The sequence below is a fragment of the Mustela nivalis genome (genome assembly GCF_964662115.1).
Source record: "Mustela nivalis genome assembly, chromosome: 12".
NCBI lineage: Eukaryota > Metazoa > Chordata > Mammalia > Carnivora > Mustelidae > Mustela > Mustela nivalis.
Genome location: NC_139031.1, coordinates 72256274 through 72277075, shown reverse-complemented (window position 1 = coordinate 72277075; position 20802 = coordinate 72256274). Strand labels below are relative to the sequence as shown.

Here is a 20802-nt window from a genome sequence, read left to right as displayed (position 1 = left end):
GGCACCTCTCAACATTTTAATACATACATCTGAATCCTATCCTCCTGCCTGATTCTAAGACAAGTCATTCTATTTTTTTTTTAAAGATTTTATTTATTTGACAGACAGAGATCACAAGTAGGCAGAGAGGCAGGCAGAGAGAGAGAGAGAGAGAAGCAGGCTTCCTGCGGAGCAGAGAGCCCGATGCGGGGCTCGATCCCAGGACCCTGAGATCATGACCCGAGCCGAAGGCAGCAGCCCAAACCACTGAGCCACCCAGGCGCCCCAGACAAGTCATTCTTTTGAGACACATTTTTGGATACAGTTCAAGAGCTTCGTGGACTTTATAATGCTCAGAGGTTCTATGATGTAGATGGAGACTCCAAAAGAAAAAAATTACTTGCTTTGGGCCACATAATGAGTTGGTAATGGAGTACATAACAAAAGTCAGTCATCTCACTTCCGTGGTCTTCATTTTGTCATTTTGATTTTGGCTGGAACAGAGTATGTGCTCAGGAATTGTCCCTATAGAGGACTGAAAGTGAGGAATTGATGAATCAAAATAGTACAAGGTGTGTAGTTTTATCTATGATGAAATAAACCTTGTTGTAGAGTAGTTTATGATTTGTCTTTTCAAAAAGTGAAGTCTAGTATAAACTGAGTTTAGTAAAAACAATAGAGAGAGGAGGAAGGTGAGATGTGAGTGAGAGAGATCCCTGAGGAGGAACGCATTTTGGTAAAATGTAAATGTGTTCGGTATTCAGACATTTATTTCTTCCTCAATAAATCAAGGCTTTACATTTAATGCTCTCTTTTATAAATAGTATTTTTAAAAATGGCTTAGTATTTTAGAACGAGATTAGAAGTATGAACTGCAAATTAAAATGGAAACAAATTTTCACTTTTATAATAACCTAAGAAAAGATACATAATATTAGCCTTATTGAGCACATATCTCTCAAAGAACAGGTAAGTGTGGCCGGTAAAAAAAAGATTCAAAGGAAAAAAAGGATACATCTTTAAAATATGGAATAAAGGTTGTATACTTTGCTAGTAGCTTGCTCAGACGCTCCAATAGGAAAGGGGATTTTTATTTTTAATCCAGTGAATTTGGAATGAGTTTCTATACTTGGCTCAGTGAATAGTAATACATAAATACTAAAGTTCTGCTGAATCACTTCCAGAAGGTATTCTTAGTATCCTTCCAAATTAAAGTGGAAGAAATTAATATGTGGGTAAAACTGAAAACTTCAGATAAGGCACAACTACTATATTTTTCACTTGCTATTTTAAAAAGCTTCCTGGACAATGACAAAACCCGATTAATTACATAGGAACATTTTAATATATTGATATTTCATAATCATTTTGGTGAAAGTAAAGTTAACTTTATGGGAAAATTCTTACAGATATTTTAATAGCCTCTTTTTAAACACGATACACCAAAGATCTGAATACTCCCAAATCCCAGGGTAATAGCTTACAAGTCACTGGTGGGGAGAAGAGTGTGAAAATAGACAACATCCCTGCGACAGGAGAATTGCTAGAATGTGGTTGAGTACCATGTACAGTGTGGGTTTCTCGAGTTTGCCAGGCTTCAAAGAGGAAATAGGATTTGATTGATAAGCAGAATTTTGGTAAGAGAAGTGAGGAAAGAGAATAGAGATAGAGAGGAGGAATATTGGGAATCAAAGCTTTGCAGATCATGATAGATTTTTCTTTTTTTTTTTTATCCTGGAGGTGGAATGGAAGCCATTAAAGAATTTTGATGGGAGGAATGACATTTATTGAGTTCTTATTATATGCCAGGATTATTATACCATTATTTCATGCAGCACACCCCTAATCAAACTTATAATGTAGATACTATTATCACACTCCCTTTGTAGGTGAGGAGTCCGGGGTGTGGAGAGGTGAAGAAATGAAATACGGCTCTCCAGGTTCTTGAGCCAAGAACTCTTGTGTTGGATACCAGAGGTGATTCTCTTTTTAAATTAAAGATTTATTTATTTGAGAGACAGAGCAAGTGAGGGAGGTTGCAAAGGGAGAGGAGAGAGAGTCCCAAGTGGGCTCCAGCGGAGCACACAGAGCCCAGGGCTGGGATTGATCTCAAGACCCTGAGATCAAGACCTGAGTGGAAACCACTAGGCAGCAGCTTAATTCACTGTACCACCCAGGGGGTCCCCAGAGGCGGAGCTCTTAACTCTTGTGCTGCAGTACTTTTAACACTATAGAAATACCATATAGATTAGCAGGAGGAAGAGGAGATTGGAGTGAGGGAGATCCCTAAAGAGACCACTAAAACAAAGCCAGACAACTAGAAATCCTGTCTGCCCAAAATGGGTGGAGCTTGGACCGATTGGCTGTCAGTGATAGCAAGGAAGAAGGGAAACTGGGGCAATATTCAGATTTCTGACTTGGCAACTGGGTGGAGAGTGGTCTGTTTTCTAGCACCAGGGAGTGCAGGTCGGGGAGCAGATCAATGGAAGAGTGTCAACTGGTACAGGACGCATTCTCTCAAGCCTAGGGAGATGCCTGTGGAAATGCAGGGGGACTTCAGGAGAAGGCACTGATGGAGGGCTGGAGCGCGGGAGGGATATAGTGCCACAGTGAAGAGACCACTCAGAATTATATCCAGACCTCTTACCCATGACCACAACTAATTATGTAAAATAGGTTGCAATAGGAAACTTCCGTTATCAATTCCTGCTTTCATTGTTGGCAAAAACATTTCAGGTCTTTGGGTCTCAGAATCTTTATCTGCCAAACAGGGAGATTAGAGCAGACATTTGAAAAGTACCTTTGGGGGTTCTCTTTATATTCTCTTAAAAACTATGCACTGTGCTTACTGTGTAGGTCCTATCAGCAGGTAATCTAGAAATTTACATAATTGACCACAAGGGGGAGAACTCTAATTCTACATTAAATCATTTTCTACAGTATGAAATAGTCTCAAAGTTGGTGATAGGCTGTCTCATTCCTACTTCCTCGTGGAAGCTGGGGGAATTCTACTGCTAGAGATAGGTTTAACTGAATTGAAATGTGGTTTTGTGTCGCTAAAGTTGTGATAAAGTCACTGAATGTAAAAATCTATTTGTATTAAGTAGTAATTCTCCATGAAGGAATCCAGATGCCTCTTTAATTAAAATGAAGACAGTAAAGATTTTAAATTCACCATGGGAGGATTTTTCCCTCCAGATAACATTATTTTAGTTAACCTTCATGAAAACTATAACCTTCCTGAAAGCCCTTGGTTACTCTGAAATGAACAGAAGAGCCTTGGCATGTCAGTCTACTGCGAAGATATCCATATCGAAATAAAAGAACACGGCACTGGCCTCACCTGTTTAAATGTTACATGTTCATTGGATTTGTATGTGTTATATGTTCCATGTTCAAACATTGAATGTTACATGTTCAGTATTAAAATACTCATTTTCTGCTTGGGTTAACGTCTATACTTTAGCTTAATAGAAAGTTTTACTGTAAGGAAACTAACTCTCATTGGGTTGAGAACTACCTGAGGTTTAAGAAGTCACAGTTTTTGACTTAATCAAATTAAATTACACTTGTAAGGTCTATATATAACACTTCTGTATTTTATCAAATATACCTAAACATATACCACATGTCTTACTTTTTAAAGACATGATATTAGTGAGCTTTATAGGAACCTCAATAATGCAACCACTACTGAAAACATATTGCTGTTCCCCCTTAGAGACAGTGTCACATTCTTTTAATATGTTTGTTGACAGCAGATACTCCTTTGAGAGTGACTGCAATAGGAAAAAAAATAACAACAGATGTTTTTATGAATGTAGAGTGAATATCAAGGTCACCAATCAAGTTGGAGTATATATTATCTGGGAATCAAAAAACTAGATGTGGCCAAAATATTTAAACTCCTTTTGATTTATAAACCTTCATTCATCTGTCATAAAAGTCACAAAATGTTTTCAGCAGTGATGGTGTATCTGAAAAATAAGTACAAACCTGCCCAACATGACTTCTAGGAAGGCTAACTTTCATTTGAATAAACTCATTCTCCTGTGCTCACTAAAATAGATAAATAGCTATATAAGTAGTTTAATTTATTTAGAGTCTCTTTGAGCTTCTCTTCCAGTTATTTTCATAATGGACACTTCAAGAATGCTTCAAATGTAAATTAACAGTATACTATGTAAATCAGTAATATTAGCATTGAGATCGTTTCTATATCTTCCTCCAAAAATGAATCTGATTTTTTAATGTTTTTCTTTCTTTGGCTTAGTGAATTAATTTTCAATCAGTACTTTTCATATCTAAAAGTGTTATAGACCAATAAAAGATGGATCATAAGCAGTGTGCTAGGTCTATGTTAGGAAGATACCTTTCTACTGCTACTTGTATTTCCAGTGGCAAGCATGATGCTTGGCCCCCTAGTAAATATTTGCCGGTAGAAATTTAGTAAATATTACTGGCATAGATGAATGAAAACTAAATGATATGAAATTATATGCACACACACATATATATGTATGTGTTATATATATATATATAAAACTTTATATAATAAATATATATAATAACTTTATATATCTGCATATAAAGTTATTCCCAATACATATATATTATTGTTCCAGATTGTTACATAATCATTCATCCAAAACACAGGAGATTAAATCCATGACAGTCATTTATCTCATTCACAGATATGCAGTTTGTCAGGGCTCAGGGGGAACACACCATCTTTGCTACTCCACACAGTGTTGGTTGTCCTGGCTTGAAATCCAGGGTTGACTGGAAGACTAAAGTCTGGAAACACCTGAAGGTTCACCCACTCACATGTCTAGTGGTGACTGTGGCTCTTGGCTGGGACCTCTGTTGGGGATGTCCTCTGGAAAACCATGATAGATTGCTCACAGTGAATTTTTAGGTTCCAAGAACTAGCATTGAAATGATCATATATTATGACCTAGCCTTGGGGGGTCACATGGGATCACTTCTGTTGTACTCTCTTGGTTAACGAAATTACAAAGTTCTGCTTGATTTCAAGGGGAGGGGATTTAGAAGCCACCATGACATGTAGGAATATTAAGGCCACATTTTAAGAAGAGCATGTGGGATGCATTATATTGCCATGGCCATTTTTGGAAAATATGCAGTACTTTTTTATAGATAAATGTACAATTTTGGGGACGCCTGGGTGGCTCAGTGGGTTAAAACCTCTGCCTTCAACTCAGGTCATGATCCCAGAGTCCTGGGATCGAGCCCTGCATCAGGCTCTCTGCTCTGCAGGGGGCCTGCTTCCTCTCTCTCTGTCTGCCTCTCTGCCTACTTGTGATCTCTGTCTGTCAAATAAATAATCTTTGAAAAAATTTAAAAAAAATGTACAATTTTATTTGTAGACTGCACTTCTCTTCATTTGCTAACTTTAGAAAATACTCTTCCAAAACAACAAAATTTACCTTGCTAAAGGGATTCTGTCTGATTCAATGACCATTTATGGTTCATTTTCTTTTTCCTGTTTCTGCTTGTTCTTTGTTCTCCTAAATTTGGTCATCTGCCCTCCCCAGCCTCTCTTCACATCCACAAGCCTAGATCAGGGCTTATTTCCTCAAGTCTTTTCTCTATGGCTTTCCCCACCCCCTACTTTGGCCTGGAAAGCATTTACTTTTACTTCTACTCATTTTGTTGTTGAACGTTTATTCTTAATGGGTGGATGCCTGTGTCTTTTCACATTTCAGAGTAAATAGTAAATAGCACATTGCTGATGAATATGAGGTATTTAGTGTTTGCTAAATTGATAAAAACATTTATAAGTTATATACTCTTTTTTAACCAGAAGAATTACTTCATGTTTAATCTAAAATTGTACCCTTTCTGTTACTAAATTTAAATGAACAGAACTTCAAGTGCAGCTAAGAGTGAAAAATGCTGTTCTGTCTCTAAATCTATATTACAAAATTTAAAAATAGAAGCAATCTTTCCCCAAATTTGATTCTGATATGGAACAAGTGATGACAAATTATCTGCATGTAACAAATTTGAGTTGTATACTGATATTGCTTTTTTTTTTCTCCCGAAGAGACTGAAAATCAAATAATAATAATAAAAAAATGTAAAACGATACACAGTGTTTCTTCTAGGAAATCTGTTTCATGAGATATTGAAATAATTTTGGATAAATATCACTGAAGTCATCAAGATATTAATACCATTCAATACCATTTAATAGTTTAAACAAATTACATTATTCTAAATAATTCAAAAGGTAATTGATCCCATGAAAGAAGGGAGAGAACAACTTAAAATAGGTCATGCAGAAATTGCAGGTCATTGTTTTATAGGAAGTAAAATGAAAAAAAAATAACCAATCTGTATATCTTATGCGGGAGCATTTATAAATATTTTACAAGTGAGCAAGAATCACGTTTTCTGGGTACCCTACTGTATCCCTAACATCTGGCAAATATCTGTCATGTGAAGGGTGCTCAAAAAATGATTTTGCATTAAAAGAATATGGTGCCTTCTGACAACATATTTTCTGGCTGTTTCAGAAAGCTACTGTGTTCTTCAGCTTTTATACTAGCCTCAAAATTCTTAATTATATAGCTCAGAATATATGGGCTTTTCTCTTTTCAAAGTTTAGGTTTTGTGTTCTGAATTCTGGAATCACGTAGAGATTATTCCTTCAAGTCTTTCCTACATACTGCTAACTATAATAATGATCATACCATATCATATTTACTTTTACATATACTTGCCTCTAAACTTAGGTTGCAAGCAACTCAATGATGGTATTTTCCCTCCAAATTTTATATTCTGAGAACAAAATGGTTTTTCCTGAAATTTGATTCTATGTGGTGGCTGATGATCATTTACTGTGGAAAGAATGAATGAGGGCCCCTGGGTGGCTCAGTCGGTCAGGTGTCTGCCTTCAGCTCAGGTCATGATCCCAGGGTGCTGGGATGGAGCCCTGAATTGGCTCCCTGCTTAGAGGGGAGCCTGCTTCTCCCTCTCCTACTCCCCTGCTTGTGCGTGCACTCTCTCTCTGTCAAATAAATTAGTAAAATCTCAAAGAATGAATGAGAATCTGAATTTGCCCTTTATTATCTACCCTTTTCTTAAAAAAATTAAGCCATTTCATCAAAATGATGTTAACATTTGAAAAATTATGAGCTTATTAAAACTCTCCACCTATTAAAATAACATGTTGAACTTAATATCAGAACAAACATTAATTTTAAAGTTCCGCTCAACATGCTCTGCGAAGATTAATATATTACTTTTGTGTATATTGTGGCATTCTGGTCCTTTCTTTTTTAAGAGGAGAGTAACTTTAGAAATTCCTTCCTTTTATTTGAGTAGCATCAATTCCTTGAGAGATCAGACCCCATCCACCACACCTCTCTCAGTCCTAGAAATAAGTCGGAGCAGGCCATATCACCTCGGAATCCAAAGTGACATGTATGGGTTTGTTATATGTGTTTATGAAAATTTCTGGATCCATGAATTCTTCAGATTTGTATAAGTACTTTATTATTTGTTCTGGGATGAGCAGTTCAGGTGCAAGTTGGTGCAGATTATCTCCCGGTCCTTTAGCACCCACTTTAACTGTCTTTAAAAGATGGAGTGCCAGTTTATGAGTCTGAGTGAGAAATTCTGTGATGACCTCTTCCACGGATTGTGTCTGTGTCACATCATCGAGATACATGACTGGAACTTTTATTACTGAAATATGCCATTGCATGAAGAGCCTGGTTGGGATGTTATGGGACACAACGATAATTCTCATCCCTCGGATAAAGAATTCTGTTTCACTCTTTTGATGACTCAGATAATCTAAAAGAATTCGATAAAGTGTACCGCTGGAGCTCTCAAGGATATGCAGAATAGAAGTAGGATATACCAGCAAAAACCCTGTCACTGTTTCTCCTAGGTGATGTTTTAAAATTGACTGAAACACTTGTTCATAGTAGTCAGCGATATCTTTTTTTTCTGTGTTTGCTGTTAGCTCGGCCACTAGAAACATCCTATGAAGAAGGAATTTCTTTAGCTGTAGTCTTTGTTTCTCCTCCTGAAGATGTAAGAAATTGCCACGTGGAATTTGTGGCATTAGAGGAGATTCCACTGGAAAAGCCCTTTTGTTGGGCTTTCTGATATGGCCTGGGAAAGTCATGATGGACCCTATTTGTTCTTCCAGATGATTCCAGGTTTCAGCCTACCACGATGTTTACATTATCAGGATACCTCTTCAGTGAAGAGGTGAACTGTTTTATTTCTTCTTACCAAAAAAAAAAAAAAAAAAAAAAAAGTCTTATTATTTGTCAAATGCTAGCAAATAGCAGAATCCCTTCCCAGTATTATCAACAATACCATCTTTGAAATAAAAGATAACGTTAAAACCAGATGCAAATTATAGAGATTGTTTAAAAGTTTACAATGAAATAACATTCGCATTGTAGGAAAAAACTAATACACTGGTGATGAGGAGAAGGAAGCACGTATTCTAGAGCAAGTTAACTCTGTTTTTGTTTGCATTATTATTTTCTCTTTCATCTTATGCAAAATTTTTTCTCAGCCCCCTTTTTCTGAATCACACATGTGCTCTTATGCACATACGTGTACACGCACACAGGAGTGAATCGCTCACAGTCACGTACCCTAGTTTTGGTTTCACATTAAAATGTATTTTCCTATATGTAATGGTAATTACAGATTGTCCTTGATTTGTCAATTTAAAAAAAGTGATATTTTATGGTAATTTATTTATTTTTTAATTTAACTGGTCAGTAAAAAAAAAAAAAAAAAAAAAAATCTGGGGAATTCTTACGTCCTAATTGGCTTCCTTCATCTTTACTCGGGATACTAGAAGTTAATACTGTGGCTTGTCTAGTAACAGTCGATTTTGGGAGTACCTAATTTTGATTCTTTGAGTTTTTTTCCTATCAACAAATGTCAGAAATGACCCTTTGCCTTCCTTTTGTTGTCATTGTGGGTATCAAATAATAAATTCTGTTACTTTGCACTTACTCTTCTTATGAATCTCTTTCTCTTTTCTCCAGGTCATCTTAACCTTTCTTTTCTTCTTCAAGTGCTTCTTGCTTTTTTACCTGTCCTTGAAGTCCCATTTGTCCTCCATCAGTTTTCCAACTGCCAGTGTCTTGGGTGCTGCCAGCTGTCCTGAGTATTCTCTTCTCGTTTCCATGGTGCCTAGTGAATCAGTCTGTCTGTGGTCTTAAAGGGCCAGAGTGCACTGGCAAGTGTCATTTCTTCATTTAATGAGGATATCTCAATAGCCATCTCAAACTCTTGGAAGAGGAAATGAGGGTTTCTTTTCTGGAATGGCTTCTTCTTAGCCAGGTGCCATTGTAAGTCAGTCAGACCATGGACCTGGATATCTTCCTAGACATCTTTTATTTATTTATATATTTTTGTCTATAATTTATGGAAGAGGAAACCAAAGCATGCACACAATTCAAACATGCTTTCAGCAATCCCTACGCTGTCCACCTAGGGTAGAGGGGTATTGATGCATTAATTAAATACTTTAAGGGGTGCCTGGGTGGCTCAGTCATTGGGTGTCTGCCTCTGGCTCAGGTCATGGTCCCAGGGTCCTGGGATCGAGTCCCCCGTCTAGCTCCTTACTCAGCGGGGAGCCTGCTTCTCCCTTTCCCACTCCTCCTGCTAGTGTTCCCTTTCTCACTGTGTCTCTCTCTGTCAAATAAATAAATACTTTAAGAACACATGTCAGATTCTGTGTAATGATGACTGTTTTAAAAAATTCTTTTATAAGGTTTTCCTAATTTAATGTGAATTTAAGTTAGTTTTTACAATAAAAATTAATAATACCATATCTTAAAATTGCATTCATATAAGTTGTAACCATCACTTAAAAACAAGATGAGAAAACACTGTTATTCAATTTTTTAAAAAGTAAACCTTACAGTACCTCCCCCCCACCAAGGTTTGTGTTATCCGAACTTATGATGAGGTTTTAATTAAATACATTGATGAGTTATCCCAAAAAGTGGAGGCTGAGAGGTGACTTAATGATTCCTTAATTCTGTGGTACATAAAAACTGACTAATTCCTCATGGGATTCACTTCATCACTCCCTGAAATGATATGGTCCTTCCCAAGGCACACAGAAACTTGTCCCTGCCCAGTCCAGTGGTTGTTCTTGGCCTCATTCTCCTTACTGCTTTGCAGACCGTGATAGTGTTGACCATACTTCGATGGCATTCTCTTCTTCCTTGCTTTCTGTGACTCTGGATCTGCCTGAATTTCTTCCAAATCTCTACTGATGGCCTTGGTCAGTTCCCTCTCAAAGCTGAGGCTCTGTGCTCATTGTGCAGATTGCTCATTCTGTCTCTGTAGCTTAGTGCCATCTTCTGTGAGGGCAGGTGGCTGGTCCTTGGTGTCAATTGGCCATGGAGACCTCCATGTTGATGCCAGCCATGGACTTGGACTCCTTCTCAATCTAAGGCTCAAGGTGATACCATCAGTTTGTTGGTGTTGACAAAGAAGAAAAAGATTAACATTCCAGCTTATTATTTTTTCTGTACAGAAGACTTCCTGTTATAATTGTAATCCTGTTTATAACTCTTCTCCTTTGATGTACCTCTACCCTTTTCAATTTAAAATGCCACCATTTTAACTATTATTTTCTGTATATTTCCCTTTACAAATACCCCGTTTGTATCTCAGTTACACATTTTTTGCTCATCTTGTAGGCCAACACCCTTGGTCTTATCTTTTCATGTTATCTGCCAACTGTATTCTGTTACTAAGTCTTTTTCCTTTGAAATGTAGCATAGGTTCTTCATTTCATTTTAGTCCTTGCTCTTTATTTGAATTATAATCAGAATCTTCTATCTTCAGTGTTTTTCCACCTCACCTATTCAGCTGAGAGCATGAAACCGTAGGACCTGTGACGCGTCTGTTTCATAAAGTTTAGGAGATACTTATTTTATGAAGTCTTTCCTGTTTACTTCCCCTCCATAGAATGCTAGGGGAAGGCTCTTCTTTCCTTCCCAAGTCCACAAGATTCCTGGAACTTACTTCCAGGGCACAATGATGGATTGTAACAGAGAAAATGGGGACATGCAGCTGTAAGGTTTGGTAACCTAACAAGGGCTTTGCTCAAAGTTAGTGGAAGACTTTATAGGGCATATCCAGAAGTCTTTTTTATTTTTATTTTTATTTTTTTAAAGATTTTATTTATTTATTTGACAGAGAGAAATCACAAGTAGATGGAGAGGCAGGCAGAGAGAGAGAGAGGGAAGCAGGCTCCCTGCTGAGCAGAGAGCCCGATGCGGGACTCGATCCCAGGACCCTGAGATCATGACCTGAGCCGAAGGCAGCGGCTTAACCCACTGAGCCACCCAGGAGCCCCAGAAGTCTTTTTTTAATGCAAAATTAAATTAACCTTTTATACAGGGATAAGATTTTCTCCTTTATGAAACCATTCTTACCTAGAGTACAATTTTTCTACGTTTTTGCCCCTACAAAAGGGAGCTCAGCTGTGATTTTTCACTGCTTGTGCACTTATTTCCCTTCTCTTTCATATATCTTGGTTTCTCCAATATAAACCTAATAGAAAAATGGCAGTCTTTCATCATTGTAATTCCCCATGATAACTGTGCAAAAATCACTGAGTCATTTCTTTTTTCAAAAGAGTGATTCTCTCTCTTTTTTTTTAATGATCTCTTAATTGGCATTGCCTTGAAAGATTTGAAATTGTTATTTCTGTAAGTTAAAAACTGATATTGAGAATTTTTATGTTTTAATTTTTTTATTCAAGTATAATTTACGCTGTTAAACTAGTTTCGGGTGTGTAACATAATGATTCAACAATTCTATACGTTTCTCAGTTTCATGTGGTCCCACTGGCTACATCTAAAATCAGTAGTTTCTACCACCATAGATAACAGTTCGACCTCTATCTTCCCCATTATCTTTCCATCTCTTGATGCATGTTTTGTTGTTGGATTCTTGCTTCCACATTTTCGTTGCATTGTCACATCACATTTAAAAACAACTTACTTTTTTTTCTTGCCTTTTATCAACCAGGCTCGTAAGTCAGGAGTCAAGTTTCAAGCAGATAGGAATATAAACAATGCAGAGTTTGGACAATTTTTTTTTATTGGCTAATGTATATAATTATAATTGCACGAGCTCCTTTCCATGGACACTCGGCATTTGAGTTCTCAGATGCCCCAGTCCAGTGTTCCATTGATTATGGGCTAGTTATTTATCTTCAGGTGTCAACTCAAACAGACCTCCTCTATCAGTCCAACGGGATAAAAAGACGGGGGTTTGTTCTCCGCGAGTGATCCGTTAGAGTAGATATCTAAGTTCCAACAACTGACAAGTGGCAGAAGCCAAGTGGAAACCTATAATGCTAATGAGTCTTCTTCCCTATATTCGACCTATCTGCTCTTATTATCTAACTCATCTCACGGAAGTACACAACATGTATTTGGAACTTGTGTCAAACATGCACCTTAATATTTACCGCATACTTCCTGCCCTGGTTTGATTTTCTGGAATCAAGTGTTTCTAAAAAACGAACTCCTAGTGTCCTTTGTCTTTGTAAGGCAAAAAGAAAGGATTAAAAAGATTAAATACCATTAAGTGATTATTTACCATGTGCCCTACACTAGATGCTTATACACATATTAATTAATTTAAGATTCACCACAGCCCTATAAAGTTGACAGAGGTTTGGGCATGATTATGGAAGGGGAAACTAAGGCACAAGGTATATAAGTGCTTTACACGGTTCATACATGCTCTCAGCAACCTTCCTACTCTGGTTACCTAGGGTAAAGAAGAGATAAATTATTCCCTCTCAGTATCCATGCCCACAGGGCCATTCTTTGCTTCTCTATGACAGGACAATTTTTCTGGAAATAGAGGCTACCTTGTGGTTTGGATAAAGGAAATTGAAAAGTCTTACCTCATACCTATAATTCAACAAAATTGATTTACTGTCTTTATTCCCTCATTCATCTCAGGTTTATCTACACCTTTGGTGTGCCAGGTAATATCAGGGGCATTGTATGAAACACAAAATGAAAAACAGATGGTCTCTAATTTCAGGAGTTTAGGGTCCAGTGAGGGGTGTTGAGATGTCCATGAAAGACTACAGGGCAGGGGAAAAATTCATAAATATAATGTGAATGATGATCAGTGCTTTAGAAGCCCTGAGGTGGAAAGGGTGGCTTTTTGGGGAAGCTTAATGAAAGAGCTTTTATTTGGGCATGGTCTTTAGGGGAACAGAGCTAGGAAGTGGTTTTATGAATGTTTCTTGAATTCATTTCTCTAGAATGGGTCCAGTTGAGATGTCCATTTTTTTTTTTAAGATTTTTATTTATCTATTTGACAGAGACTACAAGTAGGCAGACAGGCGGGCAGAGAGGAGGAAGCAGGCTCCCCGCTGTGCAGAGAGCCCAACATGGGGCTCGATCGCAGGACCCGGAGACCATGACCTGAGCCAAAGGCAGAGGCCCTAACCCACCGAGACACCCAGGCGCCCCACCACCCATTTCATTTTAAGGAAGAACAGGCTGGCGGTGGTGATTCAAACGCTGGCTGTCTATTAGGATCATCTGGTGGAGATGAAGCCAGCCCCTGGTTCTTAATTAATTAGAAAAGAACTCTAGCCTATGTGTTTGTGAAAGCTTCTCCAGGTGATTATAAGTATAGCCCAGAGTAGTAGTGATGGCTCAGGCTGAGGGTGAGCCAGGGAGAGACAAGAGGAAGGAGAAACAGGAAGTTGGAGCTAGTTTGTGGAGGACTTGGATGCTGTGCTCAGAGGTATGAGTTTTACTCTGTGGGTGGTAGGGAATCACTGGGATTGTCTGAGTGCCTGTAATCATAACTGTGTTTTCGAAAGTTGCCTGTTGTGATGGGCAGAGGAGTTAGGGATGGACAATCCTGGAGGCAACCAGAACACTTTGAAGAATTCTGCCACTGGGGAATGAGTGCTCTTTTCTTCCACCGGTCGAGGAGCAAACTGATTCAGCTTTTCTAGAAAGTAATTTGGTGATCTGGATCACGAGCTTACAAATTTCATACTATAAGCAATACCTCTTCTGGGTATTAGAAATGAAAGAAATAAAAGAAGAAATAAAGAAACAAAATAATTGATGAATGTTTTATTATAAAGATCGTTATTATAGGGATTAAAGGAGAATTTGGAAAAATTGAATAGGTATATTAATTATGGAATACTGTGATGTCCTAAAATTATTTCTGAAGGATATTTTAAATGCACAGAAAACAGTTATTCTCAAAGTAAGTAATATAATAAACAAAGTTATGTATAATATGTGGCTCCCATTTTACTTTAAAAACGATAATACAAACCAGAGAGAAATCTAGCCAAATGTTAAAATTGGTGGAATTTAGGGGGTGCTTTGAGTGGTTCAGTCAGTTAAGCATTAGACTCCTGGTTTCTGCTCAGGTCATGACCTCAGGGTTGTGAGATTGAGCTCCAAATTAGGCTTTGTGCCAGGCATGGAGCTTACTTAAGATTCTCTCCCTCTCCATCTTCTCCACCCTGCACAACCACCCCCCACCCCACTAATGCTCTCTTTTTCTCTTTCTTTCAAAAAAAAAAATGGTAGAATTTGGTGTTGATACTCATTTTGCCTTTTTAAACCATTTCTAAGCATGTCTACATTATTTTTCTATTCAGAAAAAAAATAAAATTAAAAAACCCAATAGGTTTTGGGTTTGGTAAAAGGTAATACATGTGTTGCTCTGTTTGTGGTCTGGGCTAGTCTAGTTTGCGAGCCTCCCAATGGGTAGAACTTATAAAATGGCAGCTGTTGGACCAAGGTGAACAAAGGAGGATCAGGGATGTCTAGGCTTAGTGATTGAGAGCAAGAATAGGAAGACCTAGAGTTGGAAAATGGAACTGTTATGGAGACACGGTTTAGGAGCTTCAGTTCAGAAAAACCCTTCATGATGTTAAGACCCTCTTTGCATGGCTAGCCTAAATCCTACCATTGAGAAAAAGGTGGGTCTTTGAAGAGTCTGGCAGTTGCTAAGACCAAGAAATATATGCGAATCATCACGAAGGTAGATAGAATTTGGTTAACTGGATGTGTGAGGTGAGCTGTGGAAAGACTGAAAGATGACTTATGGATTTGAATGTCACTACCTGGGAGGACTTAGATTTTTAAACTATAGATGGAGGATGGCGGGAAAAGCCCAGATTTGGAAAGAAAAACGAGACAGGGGCGCATGGGTGGCTCAGTGGGTTAAGTCTCTGCCTTCGGCTCAGGTCATGGTCTCAGGATCCTGGGATCAAGCCCCACTTTGGAGTCTCTGCTCAGCAGGGAGCCTGCTTCTCTCTCTCTCTCTCTCTCTCCCTGCCTCTCTGCCTACTCGTGAACCCTGTCTGTCAAATAAAAAAACAAATAAATAAATCTTAAACTAACAAACAAACAAACAAAAAAACCCTTTGAGAACAGAGCTGACGTTCTAGTATTGGCAATTACAAGTTTCCCAGAGACTTAAAAAAAAAAAAAAAAAGATTCAGGAAAATGATCAAGGGAAGCCAGGGAGCATTCATTGAGTTGAGTCAATATGGAATAAGTGGTTAAGGAGTAGACTCCCTCCTCCAAAACATTTGGCAGTAAGAAGAATGAAAGCACTCTGATAGTAAATTATAGAGGAGGAAGATTATAGGGCAATTATCCTATAGCGATCCTAGGTTTTTCTCTATTAAAAACTAGCATACTATGTTGTTGTTGTGGTCGTTCTTGTTGTTGTTTTTGTTGTTTTCTCTCAACTGCCATTGTGTCTAACCAGGAAGGTGAAGTCTGAAAATGGAAGGCTCTATTATAAGCTTTGAAAATATTTTTAAGATCGTCAGTTCTCAACAGAGATTTTGGAGACAACAAATAACACTGAAGTCTGAGTTGTGTTTATTTTTCCTCTTGTATCAGATGTATTTTGTGCTGCCTTGGCACACAGAGGAGCTCTAAAGACACATTAGTTACGAATGCCCTGCTTACACATTATGTCATGTGATACAAACACAACTCAATCTTAATTTAGTTTTTCATGACTTTAAACGTTTTTGAGTTATAATAGCAAAGTTGCCTTACACATAAACCAGTGATTACGGTTAGAGTAGTAACTTCCTAATGTCAGTGCAGGCGTCTGCTTTGGTTCACATAATCTGTTGTGCTAAAACACATCAGTAAGCTAGGATCTATTTGAGTGCTTGCTTTTTTTTGGTTTAATTTTGATCAATGCACTGTACGGAATGGAGAAAATTGAACTCAAGGAAGTTTAGAGTTGGAAGGAAACCGGACGCTACTGACTAACATAACATGCTCCTTTTTCGGTTAAGGAGAACCTGGCACCAAGAGGCCAGTTTCTGTTGCAGCCCTCAAGTTGCTTACCTGATATCAAGGTTGATAAAAACACGTCCATGAAATACTGAAACAATGAGATGATATTTCTTATGAGATTACTTTTCAGGAAAGCTGTTGGATGTTTCAATAAGTAAAGTGGGGCTAGAGGTATTCAAAAAGCAGTTACAGGAACCTGAATTTGGGGATGCTTGAGCTATTTTTACACAGGGAAGTAATAGGATGGGTGCCAGGTTGAGTGGTTTTAATAACTATATTCAGGACGTTTGGGAAGGCACAATTTTAGAGTCAGAAGTGCTGACTAAAATATGGTTGCATCCCATATATGCAATGAAGATTTAGGCTAGAATTTAAAACTTTGGAACTTTTATTTCTTTTTGAATCAAGAGTAATGTTAATCCAAGTGTAAGTAACTATATCTTTGTTACTTCATATATCCAGAGCCGCAATAGGTAAGAACAAGATAGTGAAGTTTTTTAAAGATTGGCTATGTCCTAAGTATCTAAAACAGATTTTCCTTTATTTATCCAAGTCTTTATTATCCTGCAACCTTTTCAGACTATATTAAATTTAAAGCCCCTTTGCCCATTTTCATTCAGGGCAATTCCATATGTCTTCAGAAGCCACACCCACTAACAGTAGTAGTTGTGCACATGTGATTCTAAATACCATTGTTGGAATATATGTCACTTTTTTGTGAAGTGAATTATAGAGAATGAGCATATATTGGGGTACCTGTGTCATTTGGGAGGATAAATATCCAGGGTCTACAGTAGCATCACAGTGGGGAAGTGTTGACATCTGGTCCTCCTGCATCAGTCTTCAGTGCTGGCATCTGCTGGAGATGCATGAATGCCTTTCTGGTCCATGCCTCATCTATCACCCTAGTTGCTTGTCTCTTTGACAGGCACCTCTCAGCTACATACCTACTACTGTCAGCCTCATCGAAAAATCTTTTTGCCATGAATACTTATTCCAGGAGAGTTCCTAGGCAAAGCTATCTTGGACTCTGTGCCTTCATGTGCTGAAATATGGATAAATGATCATTTTGTCCCTCTTTAAAACTTGAGAGGCTCTATGCATCACATTTGATGAGATTACAGCTGAAGAAAGAAGGTCTTAACTTCTAACCCAATGATCTAGTTAGTAGAATTATGATTTCTGGGTGAATATTTTATATTCATGTAAAACTTTTCACTTTTCCATGGGCTAAACCATTTCTATTCTTTAGTTGTGTTATACTCAGAAAAATTCAGTTACTGATAAGGTGAATAAAAGCATAACTATAAAGGCAAAATTCTCCAACACAAATAGAAAGCTTCGGGGTCAAAAATTAAGGTCATTTGGATCACCCATTCCTTAGAATTATCAACTTTTAGCCAAACAACTTGAGTATTGATTATATTTGTTGTAATACATTCATTTGTTATTATAATTTTTTATAAGGACAAACTGAGAGAGGCCACACTTTTTTTAGTTATGGTTTGATGGGAAGGATAATCTTGTTTTTATCATAAACAGAGCAGAAAGTATAATATAGCTTTCATATCTTTTTTGGAAAGAAATTTTAGGAAATCTTTTTATAAGATAGAGAAATGGCATGGCCTAATCATTGCTTGATGGTTAAAATCTCTAATATACTGCACAAAATATTGTACTTAACTACCATGTACCCATATTCAGAATCTCTCATTTGTGTTCCTGTGTGCATGTGTCTATGTATGTGTAACTTTTCAATGATAAGACATGCAGCAGTTAAAAAAAAAAGGGGAGGTGGGCATACTTAGAAGCTTCAGCTCTTGATTAAAGACTTATTTTGAGTCCAGGCTCACAGGGGTTTACCAGAGGTGGAGGCCAATGGTGTGACTTGGGCTCAATAACTCATTTTTGGTTGTTAGAAATTTGCTTCCAGTGATGTATTTGAGAACCAGGCTAGTCTTACATGTTTTATAAGGTCATTCTGTAAGACCTATGCCTCATTAAAGGAGGAAAATTCTTCTTGGTCATGATGTTATTAGAACCCAAGTGCTGGTCTCTGGCTTAGTGCATATCCTCTTTGCCTTCAATGAGTGTTTTCTTTGTGCATTAGAAAATTAAAAATCTGTAGGTTTTTTTTGAAGACAACTTTACACTTATAACCTGTACTTGAAAAAGCTGATCTCTAGAATGAATAAAATATTTTCAGGGAAAACTAAAGCATAGTCATGCTATACAACATTTAAAGAATTATCAGGTTGTGATTGCAAGACTCTTTGACTACTTAATTTGTCTTAAGTGGCATAAATTTACTATTATATTTTACAGTTAAGCCATTTATTTTTTTATAAAGATTTTTATTTATTTATTTATTTATTTGACACAGAGAGAGAGAGAGAGATCACAAGTAGGCAGAGAGGCAGGTAGAGAGAGAGAGGGAGAAGCAGGCTCCCCGCCAAGGAGAGAGCCCGATGCAGGGCTCAATCCCAGGACCCCGAGATCCTGACCCGAGCTGAAGGCAGAGGCTTAACCCACTGAGCCACCCAGGTGCCCCAAGCCATTTCTATTTAATGAAATATAAAGGAAGGCAATGAAAGGAACAAAAAGAAGTTTATCTTATGAAAAGTAAAGGAAGAAGAGATTTCTGTTGGCAGGGTGACGGTAAAGTGGAATAAAATTCAACACAACAGTTCAGGGAGCTGGGCTACATCTTGAAGGCTCTGTGTTACATGAATAGAACAGAGGGATCCCTCTGAATACTTCATCACATCTGAGGTGAGTGAGTGTTGCTGCAATAGTATCTGGGAAATGCATATAGTGCTTCTGAAGTCAGCATCTATTCATCTTAAATTAATCATTCTTCTGAGTGGGTAGATGATAATCCCAGTGCTGGATGCCAGTGTCTTGTTATTCATGGCTCAGATAAAACCAGAGCCCTCCTAGATCGATGAGAGCTCTATGATGTGAATGCTCTCCAGCTGCAACTCTTTGGTAGGATGATGGACTGCTTTTTAGATTTTTCAGCATTATTTTGGGATGGAGAAACAGTAAATACTTGTTTTTAAAATAAATCCTTGACCACATTTAAGTCTATTTCACCTTTTTTTTGTTCTTGGATGGGGAAAAGTAAGGCATGCTAATTATTAGGCAACATTTTTTTTTCTCCTTCACTATTATATTCTCTCATCAATAGAGTTCCAATAACTTAAATGAAAAAGGCTCTGTGAAAGTGCTCAACTCTCTGAGTGTTGGGACCCTGCCGTCAAGGCAAGCGACAAGGTGAAGGGCACCATCACAGCTTTGATGGAACTGACCCCAGATGCCCATGACACCATGTCGCAGACTGAGCAACTGAGCTTGTGCTTAAATACACGCTCTTAATTTTATTCTAAAAGGTGAATGAATGGAGGAATGAAAGAATGGAAGGAAGGGAAGGAGGAGGGGAAGAAAGAAAGAGGGAAAGAAAGAAAGAAAAGGAAGGAAAGAAAGAAAGAAAGAGAAAGAAAGAAAGAAAAAATATAGGGACACCTGGGTGGCTCAGTGGGTTAAGCTGCTGCCTTCGGCTCGGGTCATGATCTCAGGGTCCTGGGATCGAGTCCCGCATCGGGCTCTCTGCTCAGCAGGGAGCCTGCTTCCCTCTCTCTCTTTCTCTGCCTGCCTCTCCATCTACTTGTGATTTCTCTCTGTCAAATAAATAAATAAAATATTTAAAAAAAAAGAAAGAAAAAATATATAAATATAACATTCTTAAAGTAGAACTCATTTCCTAGGTTTTATCAGTAAATGTTATATTAACAACTTGCCTGGGGTAGAAGGTAGAGTTGCAAGAAGATGATGACGTCTCTGTGTCCCAGAACTGAATGGTTTACCAATAATTTAACCATCTTTTCATTCCTGCTTTGTGTCTCCAAGACACATGTGCATTCACACACAGTTGTCAGAAGAAAGACTTCGGACATTGTCACCACTAGCTGTGAGAGACGCAAAACTCAATCAAATGTTGTGTAATATAAATAAGAATTGTGGCCCTAATGGAAGGAAAGGAAGTAAAAAAAAAAAAAAAATTCAGGACTGAATGAAACAGTGACTGAACATGTTGGATTTATCATTATGGGATCTAGGTAGTGGGATGAAAGTTACTCAACTTAAAAATTAGGTAAGGATACAAATAAATTTGGAATATAGGCTATGTACTTTCAAAGGTTTTGAATTCAACCCTCATTAAGTTATGAAGTCTCTGTTATAGAGTATGAGTAGGGCTTATGGTTACCCTTAGTGGCACCGAAAAAAATCCAGTCAGCAACTTGGTTGAAATCCTTGATCAGCCTATATAACTTCAACTGCCTGAGAAGGGAACATCAAAGCTGTTTGTAGGGCTATCTTTGAACTCTTCATGGATAAAAATCTTTTAACCTTGGGAGATTTATAATTTACAGTGAAAATGTTTAAGAAAATTAAATGTTTA

General features: G+C 37.7%; 2 protein-coding genes across 3 annotated transcripts in view; one reads left to right on the top strand and one right to left on the bottom strand.

Annotated features, from left to right (window-relative positions):
* The window catches only part of ZNF804B (zinc finger protein 804B), a 512406-nt gene that overhangs the window by 25600 nt on the left and 466004 nt on the right, over positions 1-20802 (top strand). The window lies entirely within an intron of this gene.
* On the bottom strand, positions 7227-9142 carry TEX47 (testis expressed 47). Of its 2 annotated transcripts, none has more exons than XM_082691729.1 (2): positions 8998-9142; positions 7227-8248 (listed from the first exon to the last, which is right to left on the bottom strand). In XM_082691729.1, the coding sequence occupies exon 2, from the start codon at positions 8141-8143 to the stop codon at positions 7382-7384; it is 762 nt and encodes a 253-aa protein (XP_082547855.1). In that variant the 5' UTR covers positions 8144-8248; positions 8998-9142; the 3' UTR covers positions 7227-7381. The 2 variants fall into 2 exon arrangements, with proteins under 2 accessions (XP_082547855.1, XP_082547854.1); XM_082691728.1 differs by having other exon boundaries at positions 7227-8245.